The 25,509-nt window shown below is 54.6% G+C and overlaps 1 protein-coding gene across 1 annotated transcript in view; it reads right to left on the bottom strand.

The window, feature by feature from the left end:
* The window catches only part of CBFA2T3 (CBFA2/RUNX1 partner transcriptional co-repressor 3), a 65,761-nt gene extending 41,562 nt beyond the window's left edge, over nucleotides 1-24,199 (bottom strand). The window contains exons 1-2 of the mRNA XM_065416639.1: nucleotides 23,504-24,199; nucleotides 19,736-19,844 (exon numbers count right to left, since the gene is read on the bottom strand). Coding sequence (XP_065272711.1) covers nucleotides 19,736-19,811 — 76 coding nt within the window. The 5' untranslated portion in view covers nucleotides 19,812-19,844; nucleotides 23,504-24,199. The remainder of the gene's footprint in view (nucleotides 1-19,735; nucleotides 19,845-23,503) is intronic.
* Between the last annotated feature and the right edge of the window lie 1,310 nt (nucleotides 24,200-25,509).

Raw genomic sequence — 25,509 nt, 5'->3', positions numbered from 1 at the left:
CCCATGCACGCAGAGCAGCCGGCCAGGAGCACATTCCGTGCGCCACGTTCCAGTCCCTGCAGGGTAACCCAGTGACTCCTCGTCCTCATCCCATGCAAGGACAGAATGGAGAGGAAGGCTGGGAATCAGGAGAGCTGGACTCTCTCCCCGCCTTGGCCACAGGCTTCCTGCATAGCAAGTCACTTCACCTCTCTGAACCTCAGTTTCCCCATCTGGGAAATGGGCATAAGCGAGCCCTATGTAAGCGCTAAGTCTGATGATGATATGTGTCATCCCTCAGAACCTGCACCATGGGCTGAGCCCCAGGCTGGCCACCTCCCTGGGTTCCCCCAGGAGTCCTTGGAAGCAACCGTGCCATGTTTCTGCTCCTCCGGGCAGAGAGCAGGGTCAGGCAGAATCTTTGCTTATCAGCGATCCAAAGGCCCGGAGCGGAATGGGACCGAGCAAAGTGGCTCTGGGTTTATGGCTGTCTCCCTTTGATGGGCTCTGGAGCAGGAACTGGGAAGGCGTGGGAGAAGAGTAGGGAGACAGCACGGAACGCGCTCTTCTTTATTCAGACTGGAACAAGGAATAACATTCAGAAAGCCCAATCTTCCTGCGAGCCTCCCCTCTGGCCCCGGCAGCACTTCCCGAGTGAGGAAAGAGTTAAAAGGGAATTAAAATAACAGCATCTTTCATGCTCTCCAAATGGCTACAAATGAAATCCAGATGCTGGAGGCGACGTCTCCCGAAGCCGGGCTGCCTCCTAAGTGAAGGAAAGCATTCCTGCTCCTCAGCTGCTGGTGCCACCGGGGCCAAGAACAACTCCCCGATAAGATCGCGAGGGACGGAGCCGCTCCATCTGGACTGCGTTAGGGAAGCACTCAGCGCCAGCGGCAAAGTGGGGACGAACTGCAGAGCAGTCACACATGTGAAAGGATCGAGGGGGAGACGGTTCACACACACACACACACACACACAATGGGGAGCTGGGAGCCTGAGATCTGCTCGTTGGCTGCACCCCCCATGCCAGTTTCTCACCCATTTTGGGGGGAAATTGACACTGATTGGTTTTATTTTATATTTTTTAAAGCAGGAAATGAACGTCCCTCCCTCCCCACAGCCTCCACACCCAGGTGGGCAGAGGCTTGGGGAATGACGGGCTGGCGGCTCTGCAGCCTGCCCTCCACGCCATGGTCCCGGCTGTGGCTGCACCAAGGGACCTGCCACATTGCAAGCGGTTCTGAGAAACCTCCCGGCAGCCAGAGGCTTGGGCCATGCCTGAGGCTGGACAGGTCTGAATCAGCCCATTTTCCCAGAAATGGGCGTGGATTGTTCCTGCCACGCTGGGCCCCGGCAGCCCCGCCTCACGGCAGAAGCGAGAGCCCCGACCACGGGAAACCACGTGTCTGATTCTGCTCTCCCTTAGGCTGCAGTGACTCCTGATTTACATCTTCCGACACGAGGTCCGAATCAGGCTCAAAACAGCCACAAATCTGCCCAGATGGGGAAGAATGCCACAAACGCAGAGCCCAGCAGAGCTCGGCAGAAGGCCGCGGCAAGCCAGTAACAGTGAGCCATGCTGGAGTAACCATTGTGTTCCACCCACGAAGGGCCAGATTGCGGGGGAGGGGGCAGGACTGCGACTCGAGGCCACAGGTTTTACTATTAGTGTCCATTGTACCCTGAGCAGTCCAAAGAAAGTGCAAGAAAGAGGAAGGGATGGAGCCATTCTCCCTTCTTCGGCTCCTCGGGGGTTCGTTAGACCCACTCAGCTGCCCCTAGACCCCAGTCACGAGCATGTGAGTAGCTCAAAGGAGGGTGTGAGTTAGTGGAACAGGGTCTAAACTAGTGTCAAGGGATCTAACGTAAGACATCACCGCAGAACTGGGCCCGGAGGGTCACTGGTCTGTTAGTGCGCTAGGAAAACCAGCAAACCAAACTGCAACCCCTGCCTAAAAACGGACCCCAAATCCTAACTATTCTACTCTTCCCTGCCTAGGGAGCAGAGCGTGCTTTACAAACTGAGTCTCACCAGCCCCTCTGCGGGAAATATCATTATCCCCATTTCACAGGTGATAAAACAGACGCACAGAAAAGTGAAATGACTTGCTCAAGGTCTCAGACTGAGCGAGTGGCAGGAATTGAACCCAGGAGTCCTGGCTCTCCATCTCCTGCTGTAGCCATGAGAGAAAACTCCCCCAGCGCTGGGCCTGGAACCCAGGCGTCCTGGCTCCCAGACATCAGTCCTAAGTGCTAGACTACACCTTATATTTGAATCACAGAGTGTGGCACAGCTCCTACATTTTCCTCCCATCCCCTAATAAACCTTTCAAATAGATGCTGGTGGGGGAGCATCCGCCAGGTCTACGCTCCAACTGTAACTGCAAACCAGGCTGGAAGGTGGATTTGTCTTGCTTCCATGGGCAGAAATAAAGTATCGTAACCATGTTAGAGACCCCACTTTAACCCTGGCTCGATCCCTAGGACAGAACGCGCTTAGAACATGGGCTGCTTTCGTCCACACCGGCCGGTATGAACCACGTGCTAACCCTTGGCCACAGTCTTGGGTATTTTAGCACAATCCTCTCTTTAATAAAGTGCCCGTCCCCCTGGTCCTGCCCCAGCAGAGCCCAGCCTGCCCCCGGGAGGCGATGGAGTGAGGGACTCATCCTGCCAAAGAATGGCCCCCGGGGAGCAGCTGCCTTGGGTGGGCGATGGAGGCCGATGGTGGGGGAATAGGGTCACTAGGGCCTCTGGTGCCAGAGGGGGGTAAAAAGGAAACAACATGTGACTCAGAGGTTCTGAGGAGTTTCTGGGGAATGTGTGTGGGGGGGTCACTCTGTCACTGTCCTCCCCCTGCAATGACAGCCCAGGCAGCAGAGGAGTTCAAGGCAAAGTGAGACACATCATCGGCAATGGCTCTTTCCGGCCTGTCGCAGGGGATCTGAGCGGTGCTAACACCCAACCTGGGTCCCTACGAAGCTCCGGCAACGGGGGGAAACAAACCAAACGATCTCCTAGAAATGGGGATTTCAGAGCCCAAGAGCCCTCAGGAAAGTCTAACAATCCTGGCACAACGGGAGCACTTCAGTACTCGCTGACATGGAAAACCACTGCATTCCGGAGAAACCCCCGCTCCTCCCAGCCCCGCTTCGATCTCCATTAGCAACGGGGCCAGGGGTTCCTGGGATCGACTCCACACACCTGAGACCGGCAGAATCTGCATGCAGCTGGGCTCTCAGCCATCTGCTCTCCACCGGCAACTTGCCAAACCTTCTCTCCACTCTTAGTCAAATGTTTTACTAGCACATTTCTTATCTGCTCTGGGACACAACTCCAGGGGAACAACCAGGGCAGAGCCCTTCTTCTCGGGGCATCAGCTCCGACCTGACAACAGAACCGCACGTAAACGGGCCGGTGACCATGCTGGCCAATAACCCGGCTCTCTTCCCCGTGTTGACAAGGAGAAAGAAACGTGATCCCTAGGACAGATCACCAAGCGAGGGATGCAGGTTTTCACATCAGGACCACACTCCCTAGCTAGGTGTCTAAGGTCTGTCAGCACCGTGGCACCTGAGCCCCTCCCAAAGCAAACAAACTCGGAAATCTCCCTTCTCCCAGCCCTGCCGGCAGGAACAAGCTTACCATTATCACTGGGGTTTTAAAACGACGTGTGAGGATGCTGATGTGGTTGAGAGAAAGTGATGCTTCGATACCAAGGTGAGGGGCACCTTGGCAGACAGATCAGTAACCCAGCCTGCAAACTCGTGGGGGCACAAACTGACCTACTGAGTGTCTGAACAGTGATTAGCCCAATGGTGCCCCTTTCCTTTCGAGTTCTCCTAGGCATTACTGTAACAAAAATGATAGATAGATAGATAGATAGATAGATAGATAGATAGATAGATAGATAGATAGATAGATAGATAGAGGGGGCGTATGGAGCTAGACAGATGATAGACAGCCTAGTATTCAGAGAACCATTGTCTGTCTATGTCCTCACTGGAGTTATCTACACTCTCGTCAGCCTAGCCCGAGTAGGATGGTGAAATCACACTGGAGCTGCCGTGTCCACACGGGTGCTGCACTCACTCGCGTGTGATGCTAAGACTTCTGGGGACGTACCCCTGGTTCTTGGCACTGCACTGAGCTGAGCCGCTCTGTGAATTCCTTCCCAGCGCTGCGGGGGACATTGTCTGTCCTTTCCGGGCACAGGAAGGGAATTGGAAAGGGGCTAGTGGAGCAGCAGCACTCGAGTAGCGCTGGCCTGCGTCCACACTGCCGAGTGGCTGCATTAGCAGGTGATGCTCTGTGCTCCCGGGGGTGTTAGCCTGTGTCCCTCTCAGGCCAGCCAACTGGGTGAAAAGCAGAACTGCATTTGGGTTATGTTGGTGGATGGGGCAACAGGGACTAACTTGGCAGCAGTCAGCAGCGGTGCAGTGCCGCTAGCACGGCCAGCCTCGGGCAGCGTTCCCACCGCAGGATTTCCTGACAGTGGCAGGGACACCTGAACTTGGCCTGCACTGGTGCCTGAGCCACCGCTCCTGCCAGCACAGCTGCACCACAAGTCGCAGACCCTGTCCTACAGCAACTGCTGGAAGTGCAGAGGAGAATGAGCCGGGCTAGCGGCCCGGGGCAGAACCGCAGCAAGATTCCCCTCAGGCACGGACGGCCACGGTTTAGCATAGGCCAGCTCCTGCCATCCTTCCTCGGACAACGCTCTCTGCAGCCCCTCCTGGGACTGCTTGTGAGCTCAGGGTGATTTCTGCCTGGCTCTGGATGGCTGCAGCATCCCCCAGTGGGTTCCAATCTAGACCAGTTCCTTCCCGAGTGTGCCTCCAAGGGGCACTGCGTCTGGGAGGAGTGGCTGGGGGGACTTTGCGATTACGGCCGCCTCACCCTACTAATGAGGCGCTTAGCTACATGCTGCCCCCCGCCCATGCTGTCACTAAGCGAGCCCCGTCCCCCCGGTGTTTGCACGGCCAGCTCTCTGCTCTGTGCCGGGCGGGGGCGGGCCCCGGACGAGCCAAGCTCATGGTCGGAGCAGAAATAAACGTGACTGATGCAGTCTGAGGTCAGAAGAAAAGCAAACGGCTAACGAGCTGAGGACACAAAGGCTCATTAACAAAGCATGCAGCAGAACCCGGAACTCAACCGTCCCCGCAGCGCTAGGCCCAGAGCCTTCGCCAGCCCCGTTCTCCAGAGCCGTCTCCTTCCCTTCATGTCCTCCCAGAGCGATACCCAGGTCCTCCCAGCGGCTCCAGTGGGGGAGTCCCACAGCCATGCTCTGAGTAGATGCCTTGGAGTTTTTTTGCCATGACAACATTGTGCAGCTCATCTGAAGTGGCACATTTTGGGGAGCCCAGCGGGCGGGGGCAGGGGAGCAGGCTCAGTTGCTTTCAGTTTGTTCTAAGCCTGTGTCAGGACAAATGACGCCTTTTTAAATCATATCAAATCAATTAAACTCCCATGCATCATATAAATGAAGCCTGGCTTTCGATGCTCCCATGCTTTTGAAATGGGGACATAACAAATGCTGCAGGAAAGCCGGGAACCAGATGTGCTCAGAGGCTGACATAGAGCAATGACAGAAGGGCTCTGGAACAGCTCAGGTGTCCAAACCTCCCCTCTCCACCCCGCTCCCTCCTAAGTTCAGTGTCACTCAGTTCCCAGACCCAAGGACAGTGATGGAAAGTGCCCTTTACTGCCCAGGCAAACCCTGTCTGTGCCGTTACAGCCTCCTGGAAGAGAGCAATTCGGGCTGTCACGTTTAACGACTCAACTTCTCACCAGCCAAGACATAGGCCTTGGCGGTACCTGACTAGGCTGCCAAAGGAGGCTACTGGGGTAACCTGGGAGATCATAGGGACCCGCTTACCTGGGGCGTTCTGCCCCTTCGCAGCTCAGAGCTTCCTGTGTCTGGCTGAGTTCAATATGCAGAGACTCTGCCTTCCAGCGAGGCCCCTTCCTGCTCTCAGTGGCTATCTTAGGGCCCGCTGTGGAGCGGTGGGCCTAGGTGTCTCACCAGCATCTCACCAACCAGACATGTGGTGCCCGGGCGCAAGGAGAACATGGAACAAGACGTCACTCTGTGCCTGAGGGCGGGACAGGCGGGTCCTTGATTCCCGGCTTGGCCACACGAGAAAATGGCACCGGTATCACCTGAGTCGGCTTTTAAACTGAACCAGTGAAGCCAGTGCCAAAGGCGACATTTGGCTTCTTTTGGTTTAGTTACACTGGGTCCTGACTGACTGGAGCCGCATTGCAGCAAGCCTTCTACCGAACTAACTGAGTTTGCATCGGTGTGCCTGGATCAGGTTAAGTTCACACCTCCCTTTATACAGGTGCCGCTGTCTCAGGTGGAGCCCTCCGCGATGGAACAGCCCGGCTAGGTCCTCTGCAGCCCGTCGGTGCAGGGCAGGACTGGTCTGTTTTCCAGTCTGCTTTCAGAAGTCCTCACTGGCAGGGCTTCTGTCCCTTCCCTACAGCTCTCTAGATTCCCTGCTGAGCTCAACTCAAGGGTTTCTAGTCCTCACTGGTGCCTTCCAGCTGGGCACTGCTTTGCCGGCCATGGCTGCCAGCAATGCCCCTAGAAGGCCTGTGAGCCACAGTCTAGATCAGTGCGGGCGGGGAGTCAGCTGAGCCCCTTCTGCTGGTTAATCTCTTGACCATTTTAAGCAGAGGAGCAGCTGGTGGCCGTGTTGCCTAGTGGTTAGAAACACGGTGCTGTGCGGCCATAAACCCAGCTGAGCCCCTGGCTCACCCAGCACATGACCTCTGGCAAGTGCCATGTTAAACAGTCCCATGTTATACGGGTGTGGACCTTGCATTAGAAACACACAGACAGATCACAGAATCATAGAAGATCAGGGTTGGGAGGGCCCTCAGGAGGTATCTAGTCCAACCCCCTGCTCAAAGCAGGACCAATCCCCAACTAAATCATCCCAGCCAGGGCTTTGTCAAGCCAGGCCTTAAAAACCTCTAAGGAAGGAGATTCCACCACCTCGCTAGGTAAAACATTCCAGTGCTTCACCACCCTCCTAGTGAAAAAGTTTTTCCTAATATCCAACCTAATCCTCTCCCACTGCAACTTGAGACCATTACTCCTTGTTCTGTCATCTGCCACCGATGAGAACAGCTAAGCTCCATCCTCTCTGGAACCCCCCTTCAGGTAGTTGAAGGCTGCTATCAAATCCCCCCTCACTCTTCTCTTCTGCAGACTAAACAAGCCCAGTTTCCTCAGCGTCTCCTCATAAGTCATGTGCCCAAGCCCCCTGATCATTTTCGTTGCCCTCCGCTGGACTCTCTCCAATTTGTCCACATCCTTCTTGTAGTGGGGGCCCCAAAACTGGGCGCAATACTCCAGGTGTGGCCACACCAGTGCCAAACAGAGGGGAATAATCACTTCCCTGGATCTGCTGGCAGTGCTCCTACTAATGCAACCCAATATGCCGTTAACCTTCTTGGCAATGAGGGCACACTGCTGACTCATATCCAGCTTCTCATCCACTGTAATCCCCAGGTCCTTTTCTGCAGAACTGCTGCTTAGCCAGTCAGTCCCCAGTCTGTCGCGGTGCATGGGATTCTTCCGTCCTAAGTGCAGGACCCTGCACTTGTCCTTGTTGAACCTCATCAGATTTCTTTTAGCCCAATCCTCTAATTTGTCTAGGTCACTCTAGACCCTATCGCTATCCTCCAGCATATCTACCTTTCCCCGCAGCTTAGTGTCATCGTGAACTTGCTGAGGGTGCAATCCATCCCATCATCCAGATCATTAATGAAGATGTTAAACAAAACTGGCCCCAGGACAGACCCCTGGGGCACTCTGCTTGATACCGGCTGCCAACTAGACATCGAGCTGTTGATTGCTACCCATTGAGCCCGACGATCTAGCCATATTTCTATCCACCTTATAGTCCATTCATCCAATCCATACTTTTTTAACTTGCTGGCAAGAATACTGTGGGAGACCGTATCAAAAGCTTTGCTAAAGTCAAGGTATATCACGTCCACCGTTTTCCCCATAGCCACAGAGCCAGTTACCTCATCATAGAAGGCAATCGGGTTGGTCAGGCATGACTTGCCCTTTGTGAATCCATGTTGACTGTTCCTGATCACCTTCCTCTCCTCCAAGTGCTTCAAAATGGATTCCTTGAGGACCTGCTCCATGATTTTTCCAGGGACCGAGGTGAGGCTGACCAGTCTCTAGTTCCCCATATTCTCCTTCTTCCCTTTTTTAAAGATGGGCCCTATATTTGCCTTTTTCCAATCGTCCAGGGCCTCCCCCGGTCGCCACGAGTTTTCAAAGATAATGGCCAATGGCTCTGCAATCACATCAGCCAACTCCCGCCACACCCTCGGATGCATTAGATCCGGCCCCATGGACTTCTGCATGTCCAGCTTTTCTGAAGATCCTGAGCTTCCCCGAGGCCGCAAACTACCAGCAATGAAATGCACAGCCCAGCAGGGAGGGCAGGGCCTGTTGGCCATGGGGAATCCCATGCTGACATCTCCCTGCCCATATCAGTGCAGGAGTCCAACTGGGGGAAAAGTCTCCCCCCAGGCTGCTGGGGGACGCTGGCTCTCTCTGTGACTTCCCCAGTCCCGGCACCATTCCTCCCAGCAGCAACAGCACTGCCTCCTGGACACCCCCCTTCATCAGACAGGGCTCTTGGGCCGCCTCCCCGTCACAGGCACCAGGAGGCAGGCGGGATAGTGACTTGGCATTTTCTTAAGTTCTTTTTTTTAACCAGGGGCCAACGGCTTCAAGTAGATCTTTTCCAGAAAGCCCCTTCTGCAAAGGCCCAGAGCCAGGCCTAGAACTGGCCCAGGGCCGGGCGAGAGCTCGGAGCACCACGGCCACCCCAGACACCGCAGGGGCGAGCGCAAGCACTGAGGGGCCCAATCCACCTCCCTGAAACCAGGCCCAAGCTGTTGGCCGAGGGTTATTGCCCTAAGGTTCCTGCAGGCAGAGCCTTCCCGGCTGCCCCACCAGCATGAGCAGCCCCGGCTCCTGCGCTCCCCAGTGTGGGCCATGGCTCTGACAAAACATTCTCGTTACAGTGGGTTGGCCTTGAGCTGGCAGGTCCTAGCAGATCCCCACACAGCCAGGCCTGTCCTTGGAGAATTAGGCACCTCCTTTCACAACTGTACTCCACGCCCTTGGGCCCCCTGCGGCCTGACACATGAACACACACCAGGCTAATCTGGCAACGGGGATGAAACGAGAGAGCTTTTGTTCCATCGCGATACAGGCGGAGCAGCCTCGGCGGAGGAGGGCTCCACCCGCTGGCTGCGCTCGGGAACGCGAGTCATTTCACCATGAGATGACAGAACTCCAGAGCCACTTGCCCCAGGAGTTTGCATCTCACTTTGCAAGATTTATTTAACATTAACTATGGAGCCTTGATTCAATCCATTTTGGAAGGACTACATGGACTCACTTTCTTCTCGTCTGCCAATTCCAGAGGTCCCGTTCCTCTTTGTTTCCTCATTGTCGTCTGACAAATAACCCTCAGTAACTATGTGTGTTAGAGATGGGCCAGGCAACGAACCCAAACTCCTCCGAGGAGGACCCAATCCAAATTTAACAGCTGGACCCACTTCAGACTGACGCACACCTCTGGGGATAAATGTACTTCAAAAACCCAACAGGCACTGGAGAGACAGTGTGAGCTAGCAGCCAGTGAACTGGACTGGGAGCCAGGAGATCTGGGTCTATTCCCAATCTGCCAATAACCTGCTGCGTGACCTTTACCCCTCACCCTTTCTGTGTCTTGTCTATTTAGATGGTGAGCTCTCTGCGGGAATCTCACTATGTCTTTGTACAGGGGCCCTGATCAGTCTAAGGCAACTGTAACTCAGATAAATAATAACCACACCCTAATTCTCTGCCATCAATTCAGCAGCGTCTGCTAGCGTCCTGGCTGTTGCTTTCCAGTGAGAAGCCAGTTTGGTGAGAAAAGGAAATCATTTTAATTCTTTTTTTTTTTTTTTTAATCTCTGTTTTACAAGCCTTCATTCGCTATTGTTTATGTAAACAGGTAAATTGTTTCGTATCTCAATTAAAAACATCTGCCACATAAATGAATACCAATTAACTCCTCCTGTTTTTAATTACTCTGTTAATTACACACAGGCAGCAGAAAGGATAGCATGGGAATAGGGAAAGCGTGATGCACACGCCCTCCCCCCCCCGCTCCCCTCCCCACCTTGCTCTTGGCAAGGATCCGAAATATGCCCAGATAATGATGGATTAAGGTGGCTGGTGAAAACAATGGCTCGTAGCCAGCTCCGGGGATTTCGGCTCACTTCACAGCCGCTACGCGGAGGCCTCACCTCCTGGCCAGGATCTCGCGGGGAGTGGGTTCACCTTGGAGAGCCATTCGCCTGCTGCACGCACGCTCCCCCCCCCCCCACGTGCCCCACCAACCCGAGGCTGGCCCTGCCCACCAGAGGGCAGTCCAGTGTGGCACGCCCGCCTCCCTCCTCACCAGCCGGCTCACCATAAGGCTTCCCCAAGCCTGATTAAAAGGGACTTAGCTCCGGTCCCCAGGAGCCCAGTATATGGAGCAGGCTAACCTCATCAGGTGACTCCCTGGGGGATGAGGACTAAGAGAACGCCCTGGCCCGGGGAGTAGGTGGGAAATGGACTGCCAAGCCCAGCTGTGCTGTTGGATTGCACTGGGCGCTCTGAATTATGCTCCAGACATTGCAAACCCTGGCTGGGTCTCTGCTCCAGGAGGACCCACTGTCCCTGCATGAACACAGGGACTCTGTAGCCAAGGGTCCTTATATCCCTACCAGGGAGAGCAAAGAGTGTCTGTGACGGGCAGTGGAATTCCTCCCAGCCCCAGCTCCTCCCTACAGTGCGGCTCACCCTCCCCCGGGGACAGCACACCCACACAGCCGGGGCTAATTGTGGCTTTTAAGCCGCAGCTCTGCATTGCCCATGGGGGGTGGGGAGGGGTTGGTGCAGGAGGTTGCCCCCCTTCTCCCCGGTGCATCAGCCCCACCCTGCAATCTGAGGCAGAGGGAGCGGCTAGGTAACCATGTTCACTACCCAGGATGGCTCACAACCGAAGTATCAGAGACACGGAGCACGCAGGCTGCTGCTGAGAAAGCCCGGAGGGGAGAATAACTGTCCCGGAGAGAGTCATCCGCACAGACGCATCTTCAGCACCAGCAACCCGCGCGGCCCAACCCTACATGTTGCTGGGCTGAAGATGTTAGACAGTCAAAGCTGGTGGATGGTTCCAGCAGGAATTGCCCCAGATACTAAGCGCTGGATTATTAAGGGCGGCTGGGACCACAGCGTGTTCTATCATTACGTTATACCACGGAGAACAGGTCTGCGGCTCCCCCCGAAATACACCTCCCACCTCTGCTTTGTCAGTGCGAGAGCCAGGGGGCAAGGGGGGGAAGTGGGTGCAGCTCTGTGGGTGGTAACAGTGTCCCACCTGGAAACATCGGGTCTGAGTTGGCCCCAGCAGCAGAGAGATGCTACGGTCGATGAGTACAGTCGTGCCGAGGGCGGGCCTGTGGAAGGGGAGTGGTGTCTCTGCCTGCAAATGTCGTCAGCAGGATGCCTGCAGAACGAAATCACCGGGCCTTTGCCCCACAGACATAGAGGTGGTTATGGGGGCAGGGCGAAGGGGACTTGACTTTGCCTGCCCACCTCATCATCTTCATTGTGGACCAAATGCATCCCTGGTGTAATTGCACCAAAGGTGATGGGGCTGCACCAGGGATGCATTGGGCCCCAGGAAGGTGTTTTTTTAACTGCACACGGGTGTGAATTCCTCCCACTAGGCCCCTCCTTCCACCACCCTCCAGTGCTTTTGGCTGCGGGGTGTTTATTGCACCGTTCAAACCAAGCCTGTCTGTAATAGATGCCTGCACTGGTATTGCTAAGCGATCCCTCGTGCTGCTGGCTGATTTGGACTAGACTCTCCTAATCCTCCTCCCTCAGCATCACAGTTGTGGGAAGCTCTCCAAGCAAGCAGATGGGGCCGGGGAGCAGCCGCAGCGGGGAGCGGGTTTCCTTACAGGGCACATTTGACAAGGGAGTATTTTGTGCATTTCAGCCTGGCCTATAAAACCATCTCGGGTTCAACCCAGGTATTGCACATTGGAGCGTCTGAGGCTATGAGGTCTTGCAGGGGGTTCAAGCCAGTTTGGCAGGAAAGGAGGTGGGGTTCCCTCGGGCAGGAGCTGAGCAGTGACTCTGTCTCTCACGGGCGATTGTAGGAATTGCCATATCAGTTCAGAGTGGAACGTGCAGCAAGCCCCAGAGCGGATTCATCTGGAGTACTCTGCTCACAAGGGAATTTTGTTCCCAAACCCCCTGGGTGCCCAGCACCTCTGACAACCAGGCCCAACGGGTCTTCCTGCTGGGCACCCACAACCAGATTTCACCTTAGCGATTGTCCTCACCACCAGTGCCAGCCACTAGCCCATCCCGTCAGCTGTTACCTGGAAACCGGACTGAGACGCTGTGTCACTTCCTGGAGGAACAGGTGGGCAGCTTAGTGCTTAATGATGGAGTCACATGACAAAAGACACACACAACCCCTCATGCTATTTACCAGCTGTCTGGCGCTCCTGGATCTTAAACACACTCACTAAACACTGCGAGTAAACAGAGCAACGGGATCCGGCCGTACACGCCTGGAGCACTGCAGGCCCCCGGAGCGTGTTCTGACATGCCTGCTCGGCGGTCAGGCGCTGCTGGGGACAGCAGTCCTTTTGGGGGCTTGGCAAGTAGCCCGAGTCCTGACACCAGGCGGCAACACAAAAACCCACCCAGCCTTTGCCCTCTCTTGCCCCCAGACTAGGAGCTTTTCCCGACAGCTCATCAGGGTTAACCTCTTGGATGCTGTTGGCAGAAGGAGGCTGGGCACACCCAGGAAATGGGTTGTTAATGTCTGTATTACAAGAGCGCAGGGCGCCAGTCAGGACTGGGGCCCCGTTGTGCCGGGCTGTACAGCCATATGCAAAGACCTAGGGCCTGAACCGCTGCCGGAGTCCACAGTTTTGTCACTGCCTTCAGCAGGAGCAGGGTCAGATGCCCGGCTCCTGCCCCACCCAAGAAGACAAGTGACATATGGAGGGTGGGGAGGAGCGTGAGCCAATCAAATACAACGACGCACCATTTTTACAGCCATAGATGCACAAACACAAATTCCTCTTGGTTATTATGAACACACAAAGTGTCGGCTCTCCCCATCTGTCCCTCCAAGCAGCCGATTTCCTACAGGCCTCGCTGCGGGAGGGGGGGAGGGGGGGGAGTCCTGCGATCTGCCCGAGAGAGTCACTCCTCCAGCCTTGCTAGAATGCTTGGTTATTATTTCTATTGTGGCCACATTTCCAAAGGTATTTAGGTGCCTAAAGGCCTTTGATCTGGTCCCTAGAGACCCCAGTCCGGGATCGGGGCCCTGTCGTGCTAGGCACTATAAACACACAATGCCAGAGCCAGTTCCCACCCCAAAGAGCTTGCAGTCTAAGGCTGGTGACAAGCTTGACCCCGATTTCAAAGGTCCCACTGAAATCAATAGGAACGTGTTGGCTAAGTATCCTGGACGGTCGTGGGGAGAGACATTGGCATCATCTCGAACAATTCCCAGCCTCAGCAGGGCAGGGAGCCAGCTGGAGGGACACCTGCCACAGCGATGCTAAGAGAGTCTTGGATGCAAAAAACACAGGGAATGGAGGCCACAGAAAGGGGCAGCTTCCGTGGAGACGGGACTGGCGGGTGACGGAGTTTACATTGCTGCCTACGGGGCCAAATCCCGCTCGCCTGACATGCGCCACTGATCGCTGTCGGAGCGCTGGCATGAGGCAGGGGTGACCCATGGACTTTCCTTGCACTTGTTGGTTCCCCTCCTCTTGGTTTCTGATCTGCTGGGCTCTGAGAAGAGTCCTCAGTTGTTATCATCAGGATTTGTTATTTGTATTTCCGTAGCACCTAGGAGATCTAGTTCTGGGCCAGGACCCACTGGGGCTAGGAGCTGTACAAACACAGAACCAAAGCCAGTGGTTCTGCCCCCAAAGAGATTCTCATTCAAGTATCAAGGAAGGATTTGAAGGAAGAGGAGGAGGGAGCTTTGCAGATGTTCATGGGGAGATTCTCCCAAGCGTGAGGGGCAACCTGGGAGAAAGCAGGAAAATGGAACAAGCAGGTGCTGGAGGCTGGTTGAATGGGCCAGCTGGAAGTGGGAGTTGACATTTCGATACCAACTGCGAGATGACAGTGGAGCTAGGCTGGGAAGAGCAAAGACAGGCAGCTTCTGTAGAGAAGGGGGAGCCAGTGGAGGGCTTCGAAGAGAGGAGGGACGTGCTCAAAGCCAGGGGCTAGGAGAACAATCTTTGCAGCAGCATTCTGAGTGGGTCTGAGCAAGGCAAGGCTGCATTTGTCAAGGCCAGAGAAAAGGCTGTTGCAGAAATTGAGATGATGAGACCCTGGATGCCAGTTTGAACTGCATGGGTGGATAGGAAAGACCGTATGCAGAGATATTCTGCAGAATGAATTGGCAAGATTTAGACATTGCCTGGGTATGAAGACCTAGAGAGAGGTCTGAATCAAAGCTGACGCCCAGATGAGGGGCTTGTGTGACGGGCAGGACGGCGGAGTTGTCCACAGCAATCAAGAAAGGAGGTTGGGGGGCGGGGGAAGATTAGGAGCTCCGTTTTAGCCACGTTGTACTTGAGCTGATGCTAGACATCCATGAGGAGACGTCAGAGAGACAGGCTGAAATCCTGGTTTGGAGGGAAGGAGACAGGTCTGGAGCAGAACAGATCTGTGAGCCATCAGCACAGAGGTGGAGGTTGACTTTGTGTTTGCAGATGAGATACCCCAGAGATATGGTGCAGAGGGAGAAGAGGAGGGGACCAGGGACAGAGCCCTGTGGAACCCCTACAGAAAGCTGGAAGAGGGAGGGGGTAGATCTTCTGAAGGACACGCTTAAGGAATGATTAGAGAGGCAGGTGCAGAACCAGGAGAGGCCAGCATCACGGAAGCCAAGGGAGGACAGGATTTCCAGAAGTAAAGCAGGACTGGCTGTGTTGGAGGCAGCTGCCAGGTGAAGAAAGATGCGGCTGGAGTACTGGTACTGGGCTTGGACTCATTAGAGACCTTGGCAAGAGCAGTTTCTGGGGCGTGCAAGGGGCAGAAGCTGGACTGGAGAGGGCCTCGGGTGAAATTAGAGGAGAGGGACTCCAGCCAGCGCGTTCAATGAGCTTAGAGCTGAGCCGAGAAGGGAGATGGGGGTGGCTGGAGAGGCCAGCGGGGTCAAGGGCAGGTGTTTTAAGATGCGGGAGACTGAAGCATGGTGGTATTGTGAGGGGGAAGAGCCAGAGGAGAGTGAGAAGCTAAGGAGAGTAAGGCAGGGATGAGAGGAGGTGGGGGCAGTTCAGGAGATGGGGTCACTGGGGCAAGTGGAAGAAAGCAGCTGAGAAGCGTCTGCGGTTGTGGCAGGAGAGAAGGAGAGAGTCGCTGCCGAGCGGAGGGGGAAGATCATGTTGTGTTTTGTCCATTTTCTCTTGGAAGAAACTGGCGAGCTCGTGTGCAGAGAGAGCAGTGGAGGAAGGAGGTGGAGAGGGTGGGAGGAGTAGAGTTGGTGAGCCAGGAAGATGCCAGAACTCTAGAGTTCTCTCGAGGCCTAATGAGCAGGAGCGCCATGTGAGCTCGTTTACAGGATCAGGCCCCGGAGTATGCAAATTGCCGAATGTTAGTCACATTCTATAAAACGGCAGGGCCCGATTCTGCCCCTATGGATGGCAGAAGCCAAGCTCCTATTGACTTCAAGAGGGGCAGAGTCAGGCTGCTGATGGCACATGGGCTGTTGGAGTCTCTGGGGTTCTCTTTTTTAAAATCTTGTGTTCAATTTGAACACATTTTTGTCTGAGATTTAATAAAATAACGGGGGAGGGGGAATCAACAGGAATGTTGCAAACTGAACAACAAGTGCCTTGCATGCTTTCCGGAAGTATTTGCTGTGCATCTTCCAAAGGAAAGTTGTGGGTACCTAAAGGTGGGGCTGCTACCCGATTGACTATCCATATTAAAAACAAGATGGGCCCTTTCTGTCGAGAACACCCTGGGTGGGGCTGGAGGGGTCAGGCGTGGGAAAGTCTCCGGCAGGAGTTTTCACTAGTCATATTAAAGGCCTGATTCTGTAATTGCAAAACTCCTCCTGCCATCCGTAGGGGTAGGCTTGGGCTTTAAACATTCAGGATCAGATTCTGATTCACACTGAGGCTCTTTGCCCCACGCTGGCAGTGGAAAGGGAGCATAAATGACATTCACATTCACTGTAAGGGCCCTTTTCACTGCCAATTTAACGCGAAGGGTCCTTAGTGTCAAAGAGAATTCAGGCCTGAGGGGTTCATTCAAAGCCGCCTCTCTCTTCTTTGCCCCATTGCTCAGCGGAGACATTATTGATCTCGCTGTCATGCAGCCGTAAGAAGCTGGAGGCTGGGAGCTTTGCCTCCATGTGATTGAAAGCAATGGGCCATACAGGTGGTACAGTACCTGTTCCCAGCTGAAAGTGTGGGTCAGTAAACACGGCCCAGAGTTACTCGGCAGAACTGACCCTGGGCAGATTTCAAATCGGAGCAGCTCACTTGAGTGACAAAAATAAGTTGTTTAAGTTCTCCTAAGCCCTGCAGAGACAACGCAGCTCTGAGAGAGAGCCAGAGTCGGTCTGGCCCAGTCTCTCCCATTGAAATCAGTTGGAGTGAGGTGCCTAAATACCTTTTGAGGATCTGGGCCTTTCTTCTCATGCATCATCAACAGCACAGCCACCTGACGCTCCAATCGCAGGGCCACGTTCCCTCAATGGGTGACACCTACCCCCAGGTATTCCCCACTGCTCACCACAGGGCTGGCCATCCACCACAAATGATCCTCAGTGGGGCTGCCCAGGTGTCACAGATTTTGGCTGATTGATCATTATTCCACCGATGACGTGCAAGGTGGAAAGAACCCACAGATCCCAGAGAGAGCGTCCAGCACTGGCAGATCAAAGGAGCTATTGTTACAGATAAACTGAGCCCCTCTAATCTGGGGGCACTAACAGACAATCACCCTAGAGCCCCGCCCCAGTGTCCTTATTTCAGTCACTCGTAAGAACAGAACTGCACGTTGGGACTGATCCTGCACCGCTGGACTCAGTGGGAGCTTGGCTATTGACTTACATGGGTGCAGGATCCGGCCCTCAGGGGATGCTAAGAAGTAATGAGCGATATTTCAGGTGAAACACACATGGGCCCACAGTGCGTCTCCTCTCTGGGCGACTTGTGCAGCTGTCTGTTCTGAGTGCCCCTCAGTACTCTGAAATGCAGAATGCATGCCATCGGCCCGATCCTGCGTTACACTAAGGTGACTTTACAGCACTCAGGTGATGTAAAGGGAGTGCAAATGTCAGTGTACAGTGGCCTTCAGGTGAAGGAAAAAATCAGGCCCCAGGTGCTGGAGTCCGTGGTCCATGTTCCTAATCAGTCCCAAAGCCCTTGTGGAGGACAGACCTATTGCCTGGAGTCAGGAATTCCCTAGAAATCAGGGCCGACTCCCCACTGCCCTGCACCAGTGCAAAGAGCATGTCCAACACTACCTCGCGTTCTACGCCACATTGCGCTGGTGTAAATGGAGGAGCAGTACAGTGACGAACCGAGCGTCCTAATCACTCCGGAAGGGATTGTTCCAATGGCTCCTCTTAGCTCTCCCAAACTGAAATGGGAGGCAGCGGGAATGCAGCGGATGCTAACGTGTTTGCTTTGGCTTGGTGGTGGCGTTGGAGTTTGGCTTGCTTACAAAGAAGCTGCCGCAGAGGAATAAGGGCTTGGTTCTTTCTGAGGACCTGCTGCAGAGTCCCATGGGAGTTTTGCCATGGCTGGGCAGCCATGGAGCGGGGGTGGGATCAGGCCCTGCCTTCGCAGCAGTTTCTTGCTGCAAACTGCAAACGCACTCATCTCAAAACACACTGCTGGCTTTTTAGCTCATCAGAGCAATTAGACGGAGACAAAATTCTCATTTATCACGTCTGATAAACACTGAAATGTGACAACAGTCTAATGCGCATGTTGCTGTTTTCCCCCAATAGCCATGTTTTTGCGCTGGCTGGAACGCTGGTGATGGCCCGTTACACTGGAATGTAATCCCAACTGCAAACATTACGGCATTTCTCACAGTCGCAGCCTGTCCACTTACAGAACTGCTGTTTCCTGTCCTATTAGGCAGCCCTTTATTCTCGGTCCAGTTCACTAACAATCCATTGACCTCCATCAAATAATGCAATAACTTACATTCATGTAGCCCCTTTCATCCCAAAGGGTCTCATAGCGCTTTACAAATAGCTCTGACACTGGAATGTGCTTCACACGCCACAGGGTGGAATGCAGCAGCTGTTTAACATGGCACTGCAAAGTTCTACAACGGTTTAGGACAGGAAGTGGAGAAGATACTATAGCCACATGAAACTAGAAGGGGAACTTAGGAAGGCTGAACATAATTATCAGAGCCAATTCACCCCTGGCCTTCTATAGTCATTTACACTAGTGCAATCTGATTTGGCAGCATTTTACATGCTTTTTGCACCAGTGTAAATTATTGCACAACGGTGCAGGAATGGTGAATGGGACCCCTGGAATGTGACTAGGACAAATAACACTACCGTTGAAACACCATGGCATCTTTAATGAGGGCCTGGGCTCAAGATCTACATTTTATGGCCTCTTCCTCCAAAAGACCTCTGGAGGCCCCTTAACACCATTTCTGTAGTGGCACTGGCTCCACATGGTCTGAGAGAGAAGAGTGCCATCTACCAACGCACTGACTCCACTTCCTTCAGCACCCTGGATTTTCCTATGACGTTTCCCATCCAAGAACTGACTAGTCCAGCTACACTTAGCTTGAGAGAGCTGCTGTGATCACAGCCAAAATCGTGTCCTCCTGTCCCTGTTTCCCCCTTAGGAATGTGTTGCCACTAGCTCTCAGGGGACATCAGGTCGGCTTTGTTTAGCTTTTCATAACCTCTGATACACTCATGGGCCGCACTGGACCAAAAGGAGATTTGTGTTGCTCATCACCCACTCCTCAGTTACGGGGCTTCACAATGAAACAAAAAACTGCCCCTTTCCAGAGTCAGCAACCAGCCAGCCAGATCAGAAATGACTCCGAAATGCCCTCACTTGCAGCTGGAGAGTGCACTTTGGGATTTGATTGTTATTGGCTGAGGCAGGAACATTTTACCACCTTGTTCCTGGTTGCCTATACCACCACCTCAGGGCCTCTTTCTTTAACGTGGTGGGAGGCTTCCCTGATCCCGAGAGCTCCTTCCCACCAGGTCTCTTTCCCGTGACTGGCATACCCATGCATCTCAGTCTGCCCGGGTTCAAACGGGGGACAAAGACCCAAAACACAAGAAGTGAAAAAGAGCAAGAATCTTAAAATGATGTGCAATGAATGTCTTGCATGTTACATCGCTCTATGAATTCAGCTTCACAAGCATGCATTTTTAAATTACTTGCCTCAAAATATCAAAACACAAGAGCCCCAGAGATTAGTGTGTGTGAAAACAGGTCTGGAGTGAGGCCTCCCTTTTGTAATAAAGGACAGCAAAGGGGGGTTCTGTACATAACCCCACCGATAGCATGGTCACTTTCCTGGGCTCCCTAGAACGGCCTTACCCAAGTTAGAAGGAAGGGAAAGAGTGCTAAAAATGCCACTAACCACAGGTAAAGAGTAAAACCTTACCTGCTGGATGGGACATGGGCTGAGTCTGACTGGAAGCAGTGGACAGAAAAACCCTTCTCTGTACAGCAAAATTCATCTTTGTTTTCCTTCCCAGTGACTCTCTGGCTCACTGTAAAGTCCCACAAATCAAAACAAAAGCAAAACTCTAACTTCTATTTTTATGTGAAGGGAAATACATTTCAAATCAAAGAGGACTTTCCTTCTTTGTGTCTCGAGAGGTAAAACTCAGCCCATCCCCAACTGACCCCACATAAGTCATTTCCCAGCATAGCAAACAAATAGAGTATAAGTCATAAAAATGATGTATAACATTTTTTTTTAAAAACCCATGTCAAGTTTCAGTAAACATTTCTCCAAGTCAGCACTGACTTTCACACACTTCCTCTCCAAGATCACTGCTTCAGTTTGTTGCTGGGGGAGTTAGAGTGGTCTAGTGGTTAGCGCAAAGGACTGGGAAGCAGGACTTTTCGGTTCCATCCTTAGCTTCTGCCTGTGGTTTTGGAAAAGTCACTGAACTTCTTTGTCTCTTAGTCATCTCCATTGTAAATAGCAATATTGACCTCTACCTCACAGGGGGGTTTTGAGAACTGATGTTTGCAAAGTGCTTTGAGATCCTCGGATAAAAGAACAAAGGATTATTATTCCCTTTTAATTAAAGGGAGAATTGTTCTTGGACAGGCATTGGGAGAGTACAACAGAGGGAGCATGCATAGATGTTCTTTCTAAACTAAAGGCAGACTAGACCATTGCTCAACATAACGGACACCGTCAACTCACATCTGACCCAAAATTAAAATGTTGTAAAAACAAGCTTTTTGTGAAAACCTAAGATCAGTAGAAAGGTTTCATCAGCTAAAAAAAGAAGGAAAAAACAACAAAAAGAGTTGTTTCTAATCAAATGAGCATTCCCCTGCAGTATTTGAAAGGGAAATACTTAACAAGAACCTAAAGATGAAACTGACTCTAAACAGAAGTGAAATTGACCTCACTGATTTTCATTGCCCAAGATGAGAGTAAAGTAAAATGTAAAAAAGAGCAAAGGACAATTTGGCTGTATAAAATTCTTTCCCTTCTCAGGACATAAGGATATAAGGAAATGAGCTTCTTTACAGGCATTGGTTGTCAAGCTGACCCATCCCTTTACCACATCTCTAGTCATTTCAGTGGCTATCCAGCACCACAATCCAGTGTTGAAATAAAAACACACATATACTTGGTTGCAAGCTCAGATTGGGAAGGACACAACATGCAGTGCCGAATGATTTGGCGCAATGCACTTAGCCCTCCACAATAAACCAGTGGGACTGAACTACTGAAACGGGGCCTTGGCTCGTCATGTTAAAAAGTGATTTGGATTCCTGGATATTGGGGGGAATATTTTGAATTGCTGGTTTTCCTCGGGCCACGACTGCTGCATCAGAACCAAACGCGCCATTAAGACACACTGGACAGACGGCTGAGCAGGAAGACTGCATACTCCAGAAGACAGATCTGTAATGAAATTCTGCAAGCCAGGGGCACTGAACGGAAAACACGGGACAGATTCTTACACTGGTTAATTACTATTTTGATCAGAAGCATGTTAAGGCAAATTCAGATAGCTGGATTCCTCCTAAGCAGCCCTTGTTTTAAAACCTACATCAAATTGTTTTGTAGCACATATACATGTATCTCAATTAGCCCTCGGTTTCTTCCTTATGACTCAGAAAGTCTCCTGAGAAGAATTATGCATCTCCTCACCACTAAGTCTAAATCAATCAGTCAGCCACTCTGAAAGTCTGATGTGGAGCTGACGGTTTCTTATGCCTCTGAGGAGGGGCTGACTCGCCGCTCTTGCAGCCATTCGTGCAGGGAGGAAAATGACTTCTTCCAGTCGTGCAGAAAGGGAAAATTTGTGAAGCAAAAATGGGAGAGATTTGCTGCAGGTGGGCACAAAATGAGGCCCCTTCCCTGTGGAACTGGTGGCCGCGTCAGATTATGGAGTGTTCAAACACCAGCCTCGGGGCTTCCGGAAAGCATCCACACAGGACACTCCACTTTGCAAAGGAGAGAACACGGACCCTGCGCTCTCAGCCCAGGACTGGCTTCTGGTCCATGGCAGAAGAAAAGGGCAACACCAAACCCTGCAGTCCTTCCTCAGGCAAAATTCCTCCAGACATCAGTTGGAGAGTTGCCTGAGTGAGGACTGCAGCATCAGGCCCCAAACAAGCCACCATTCTTCCATGGTCGCAGACTGACATTTTCCAGAGTGACTACTGATGTTAGGTACCTCCATGGAGGATGGGGCGGGGGGGGGGGGGTAATGGACTCCTTCCAGGGGGTTGATTCCCAGGAAGTGCCCAGCACCCCCCCCCTTCTGGAAGCCAGGCCCTTGAACAGGTTCTAGAACTGGGCACCCCACATTTGGGCACCAGGCTCCCAGGCCTGAAGGAACATTCCCAGCCACAGCAAAGTACAGAAGAGCTCCCTTGAAAGGGAAATGCTTCTCTCCTTCCCCTCTCTCCCCTGCACTGCATGTCTGGTGGCCCTGCTGTCTAACTGTCTGTCCCCACATGTGGCCCTCAGGGGAACCTTGGCTATTTAGACGGTGAGATCTTCAGGGCAGGGGTGGTGGCTTTGCTCTGTTTGTGCAGCACAAGGGGGGTGGACCCTGCCTGGGGCTTGGGGCACTGCCCTAAAACAAATATTGACTGCTGCTGGGAATCAGAGAGGTTCCGCCCGGCACGGCCATGCTAAATGCTGTCTCAGGTACTGCCCTGAGCCAAGTGTTTGGTGGGGACAACTCCAGCTCTGGCGGCAGCTGGTAGAACAGTCTACAGGGGAGCAGGTCAGTTGGTCCACTGCCTTTTCTGACCCTTTATTGACTTCCCAGCTTCGTCCTGTGTTCAATGGTCTCTAACACCGCAGCTTTGCTGCACATGCCGCCTGCCACTGAAAACCTACCACGAACCAACCTACCACTGCGCAGATCACTAGGCAGGACAGACCTGGCTCTTGGCAGCCTGGCAGGGGGGTTACCCCCCCCCCAAAAAAAGTTCTTTCACTCGCCCTGGCTCCTCCCTAGCCCCACGGAAGAAACACTTGCTCTCCCCAGCTTTCCGGCGTGTGTCTCTCCCCCCACGCTGGCAATCCCCAGCTCCCGCGGAGTGTCCCGCTGCCTGGCAGAGAGCTCGGGCCACCGGGCTGGGGCCAGCTGGAGCGGGAATCAAACCAGCTGTGTGGCCGTGGAGCCCGAGCCCCGAGTGCCTCTGTCTGTCCGCTGCCGGCCCCCTCACCTGCTGCATCCCCTCCATCCCCCGCCCCCACAGGCACCCGCCAGCCGGGACCTGAGCCCCGCATCTTCCCACCCGCCACGCGGGGATGGGGACAGGCAGGAACCTTCCTGCTCTCAACTAATTGTCTAATGAACCCGAGCCTCCGTCGGGGGAGGGGGGGAGATCCCGCCTGCCCACTCAGCCCCAGGAGGATCGCGCCCTGCCTTTGTCTGCAAGGGGGGGTAAGGCCCCCCCATTTGGCGCTCAGCAGGACCGGCATGAGGGACTGGACCCTGTCTGCCTGGAAGGAAAGTTTAAAGAGCCCGCGTCCTCCGCCCCTGCCCCCGCAACCCCTCCTGCAGGAGCCCCGCACCTGGAGGGCAAGCCAACCCCCGCGAGCCGACGGGGAGCGCTCCCACGGCCGGGGGAGGGCAGAGGGCTGCCCCTGCACGCCAGTCCCAGGGCACTTCCACGCGCGCGCGCACGTTCCCCCGTGGGGAGGAGAGGGACTTACTGGCCGGAGGTCGGGAAGGAGCCGTGAGGTAATTTCACACGCCCGGAGACAGCCGGGATCCAGAGGCGGCGGGTGCGCTGCTCGGCTTTCTAGCAAAACCCAACGGGAGTTAATCCAAGCGGGCTGCCGGGGGCAGGGGCCGAAGCGCGGGGTCCGACAGGGGGCTGCGCCCTTGTTCCCATGCCCCGGGCACCTGCCCGAGGCTTCCTGCAGGGGCTGGGCGCTCCCCTCTCCCGGGCGCGCTGAGCTCCCCTGGGGAGCGCGGTCCTCAGTCTCTGCGCTCCTTTTGCGCGCTGCCTCGGCGCAGTCCGGCCGCCGCTCGCCCTGGGGCTCTTCGCCAGCCAGGAGAGGGGAAAGGAAGCGCCGGGCGCTGCGCGGGGCCCGGGTTCTTTGGTATGTGGCGCTGGCGGCACCGGCCGCCGTCCCCCCGGGGCGCTCTTCACCTCCTGCCCGCTGGCTGCCCAGGCAGACCCCCCGCTCTCGCCTGGCTTCTCATTTTCTCTCTGCCCCCTTCACGCCCGTCGGGGCTCATCCCTCCGGCTGGGGGCCATGGAGCAAGGAGACCTCGCGGCCAGGGAGCCCCAGGGCGCACGGGGGGCTGCTCTTTGCGGCGATCTGCTCCACCCCTGTTGTTTAGCCCGTTGGCTCGCCGGCTCCGTCTCTCTCCAGCCCGGGGGACTCCGCTAGCGCCGCCGCCTCCTCCGCTCGCCTCTGCCCAGTGCCATCTGGGGCGGGCTTCGCCGTGTAATCTCCCTCGGACAACTTCCCCGAGCTGTCAGGCTGCCCAGCCGCCGCCTCCTGCTCCTCCTCCCGCTGCACCAGGCGCCCCGCAGCCTACTCTCGGTGCCCGTCTCCCCGCCACCTCCCCTTCGGGCAGCTCCTCCCTTAGCGACCCCTGCCCCGAAAGCGCCGGTGGGGGAGCGGGTCTGCCAAGCTCGGCTGCAGCCCCCGGGCGAGCTCCGAGGGGTTCCGGGCGCAGGGGGTCTCTTCCTTCCCCGGGGCGCCTGGAGGTGCGAGGCGATCCCACCCCCTCCAAAGCGGGCGGTCCGGCGTGTGCACAGGGGAAGCCCCCGGCCGGGTCCTTTAGTGCATGGCCAGCCCCCAGCAGGCTGCCGGCTCCCGGGTCCTGCGAGGCAGAGCGGTTCGTCCTTCCCGGTGCATCTCGCCTCCGCTGCTCCCTCTTCGCAAACCCGCCTTTCTGCAGGCTCTTGGCTAACTCCCGGGTCCGGTGCGGTGCGGTGCACCCTCCCGCCCCCGCCGCGAGCCCAGCAGCGCTCGGTCGGTTCAGCGAGGGCTTCCTCCTGATGGTGTCCAATCGCCAGCAGCCCCGGCCGCTCCGCTCCCTGCCTCGCCTCCCGTCTGATTGAGCTCCGGCTCCGCTGCTTCTCAGTTTGATGCAGCGCCCGGCAGCCTATGCCTGATGAGCCGGGCGGGCTGGCCGCACCTCACGGCCGCGCCCTGCAGGGGGCGCTCCACTACTGCTGCAATCCCCGCCGGCTTCGCGGCAGATGTCACGGTGCACGCAGCCGGATTGCTGCGTTTCTTCTGGGTGGGTTTTTCCCTCTCCCCCTCTTTGGGGAAGGGCCGAGTGGGGGGTTGCAATGTGGAAAATGCAAATCGAATTGAATATCTTCTAGAAGAAGCAAAACGGATCCACCTTTCAGATGCACAGAGTGCAATGATTAACTGCCCCTGCCCAGGACTCTGTGTGTGTGTGTTAACATGCTCCACACCTCTCCGCTTTCTTTCTCTCGCTTTTATATTTTCCCTTTGTCTGTGGCGCTCTGTGGTTCCAGTCTCCCTTCTTCTGGGCTTGCTCTGCTTTGAGTTCTTCCAACTTTAGTCCCTACAGAGGCTGCTCACAAGTCCTTGCTGCTGCCATGATTACAAGAGGGCATGGCTTGAGACTTTTTAAAAAAAGAAATCAGATGCTCAGTTGCAAAATCTATCAGCACAGAAAACTTTTTAAATGCCCCCCCTTGCAGCTTGAATAACACACACACACA

The sequence above is a fragment of the Emys orbicularis genome, chromosome 14 (assembly GCF_028017835.1).
Source record: "Emys orbicularis isolate rEmyOrb1 chromosome 14, rEmyOrb1.hap1, whole genome shotgun sequence".
Taxonomy (NCBI): Eukaryota; Metazoa; Chordata; order Testudines; family Emydidae; genus Emys; species Emys orbicularis.
Note: the sequence above shows the minus strand (reverse complement) of the source record. Positions and strands in the feature narration are given on the sequence as shown.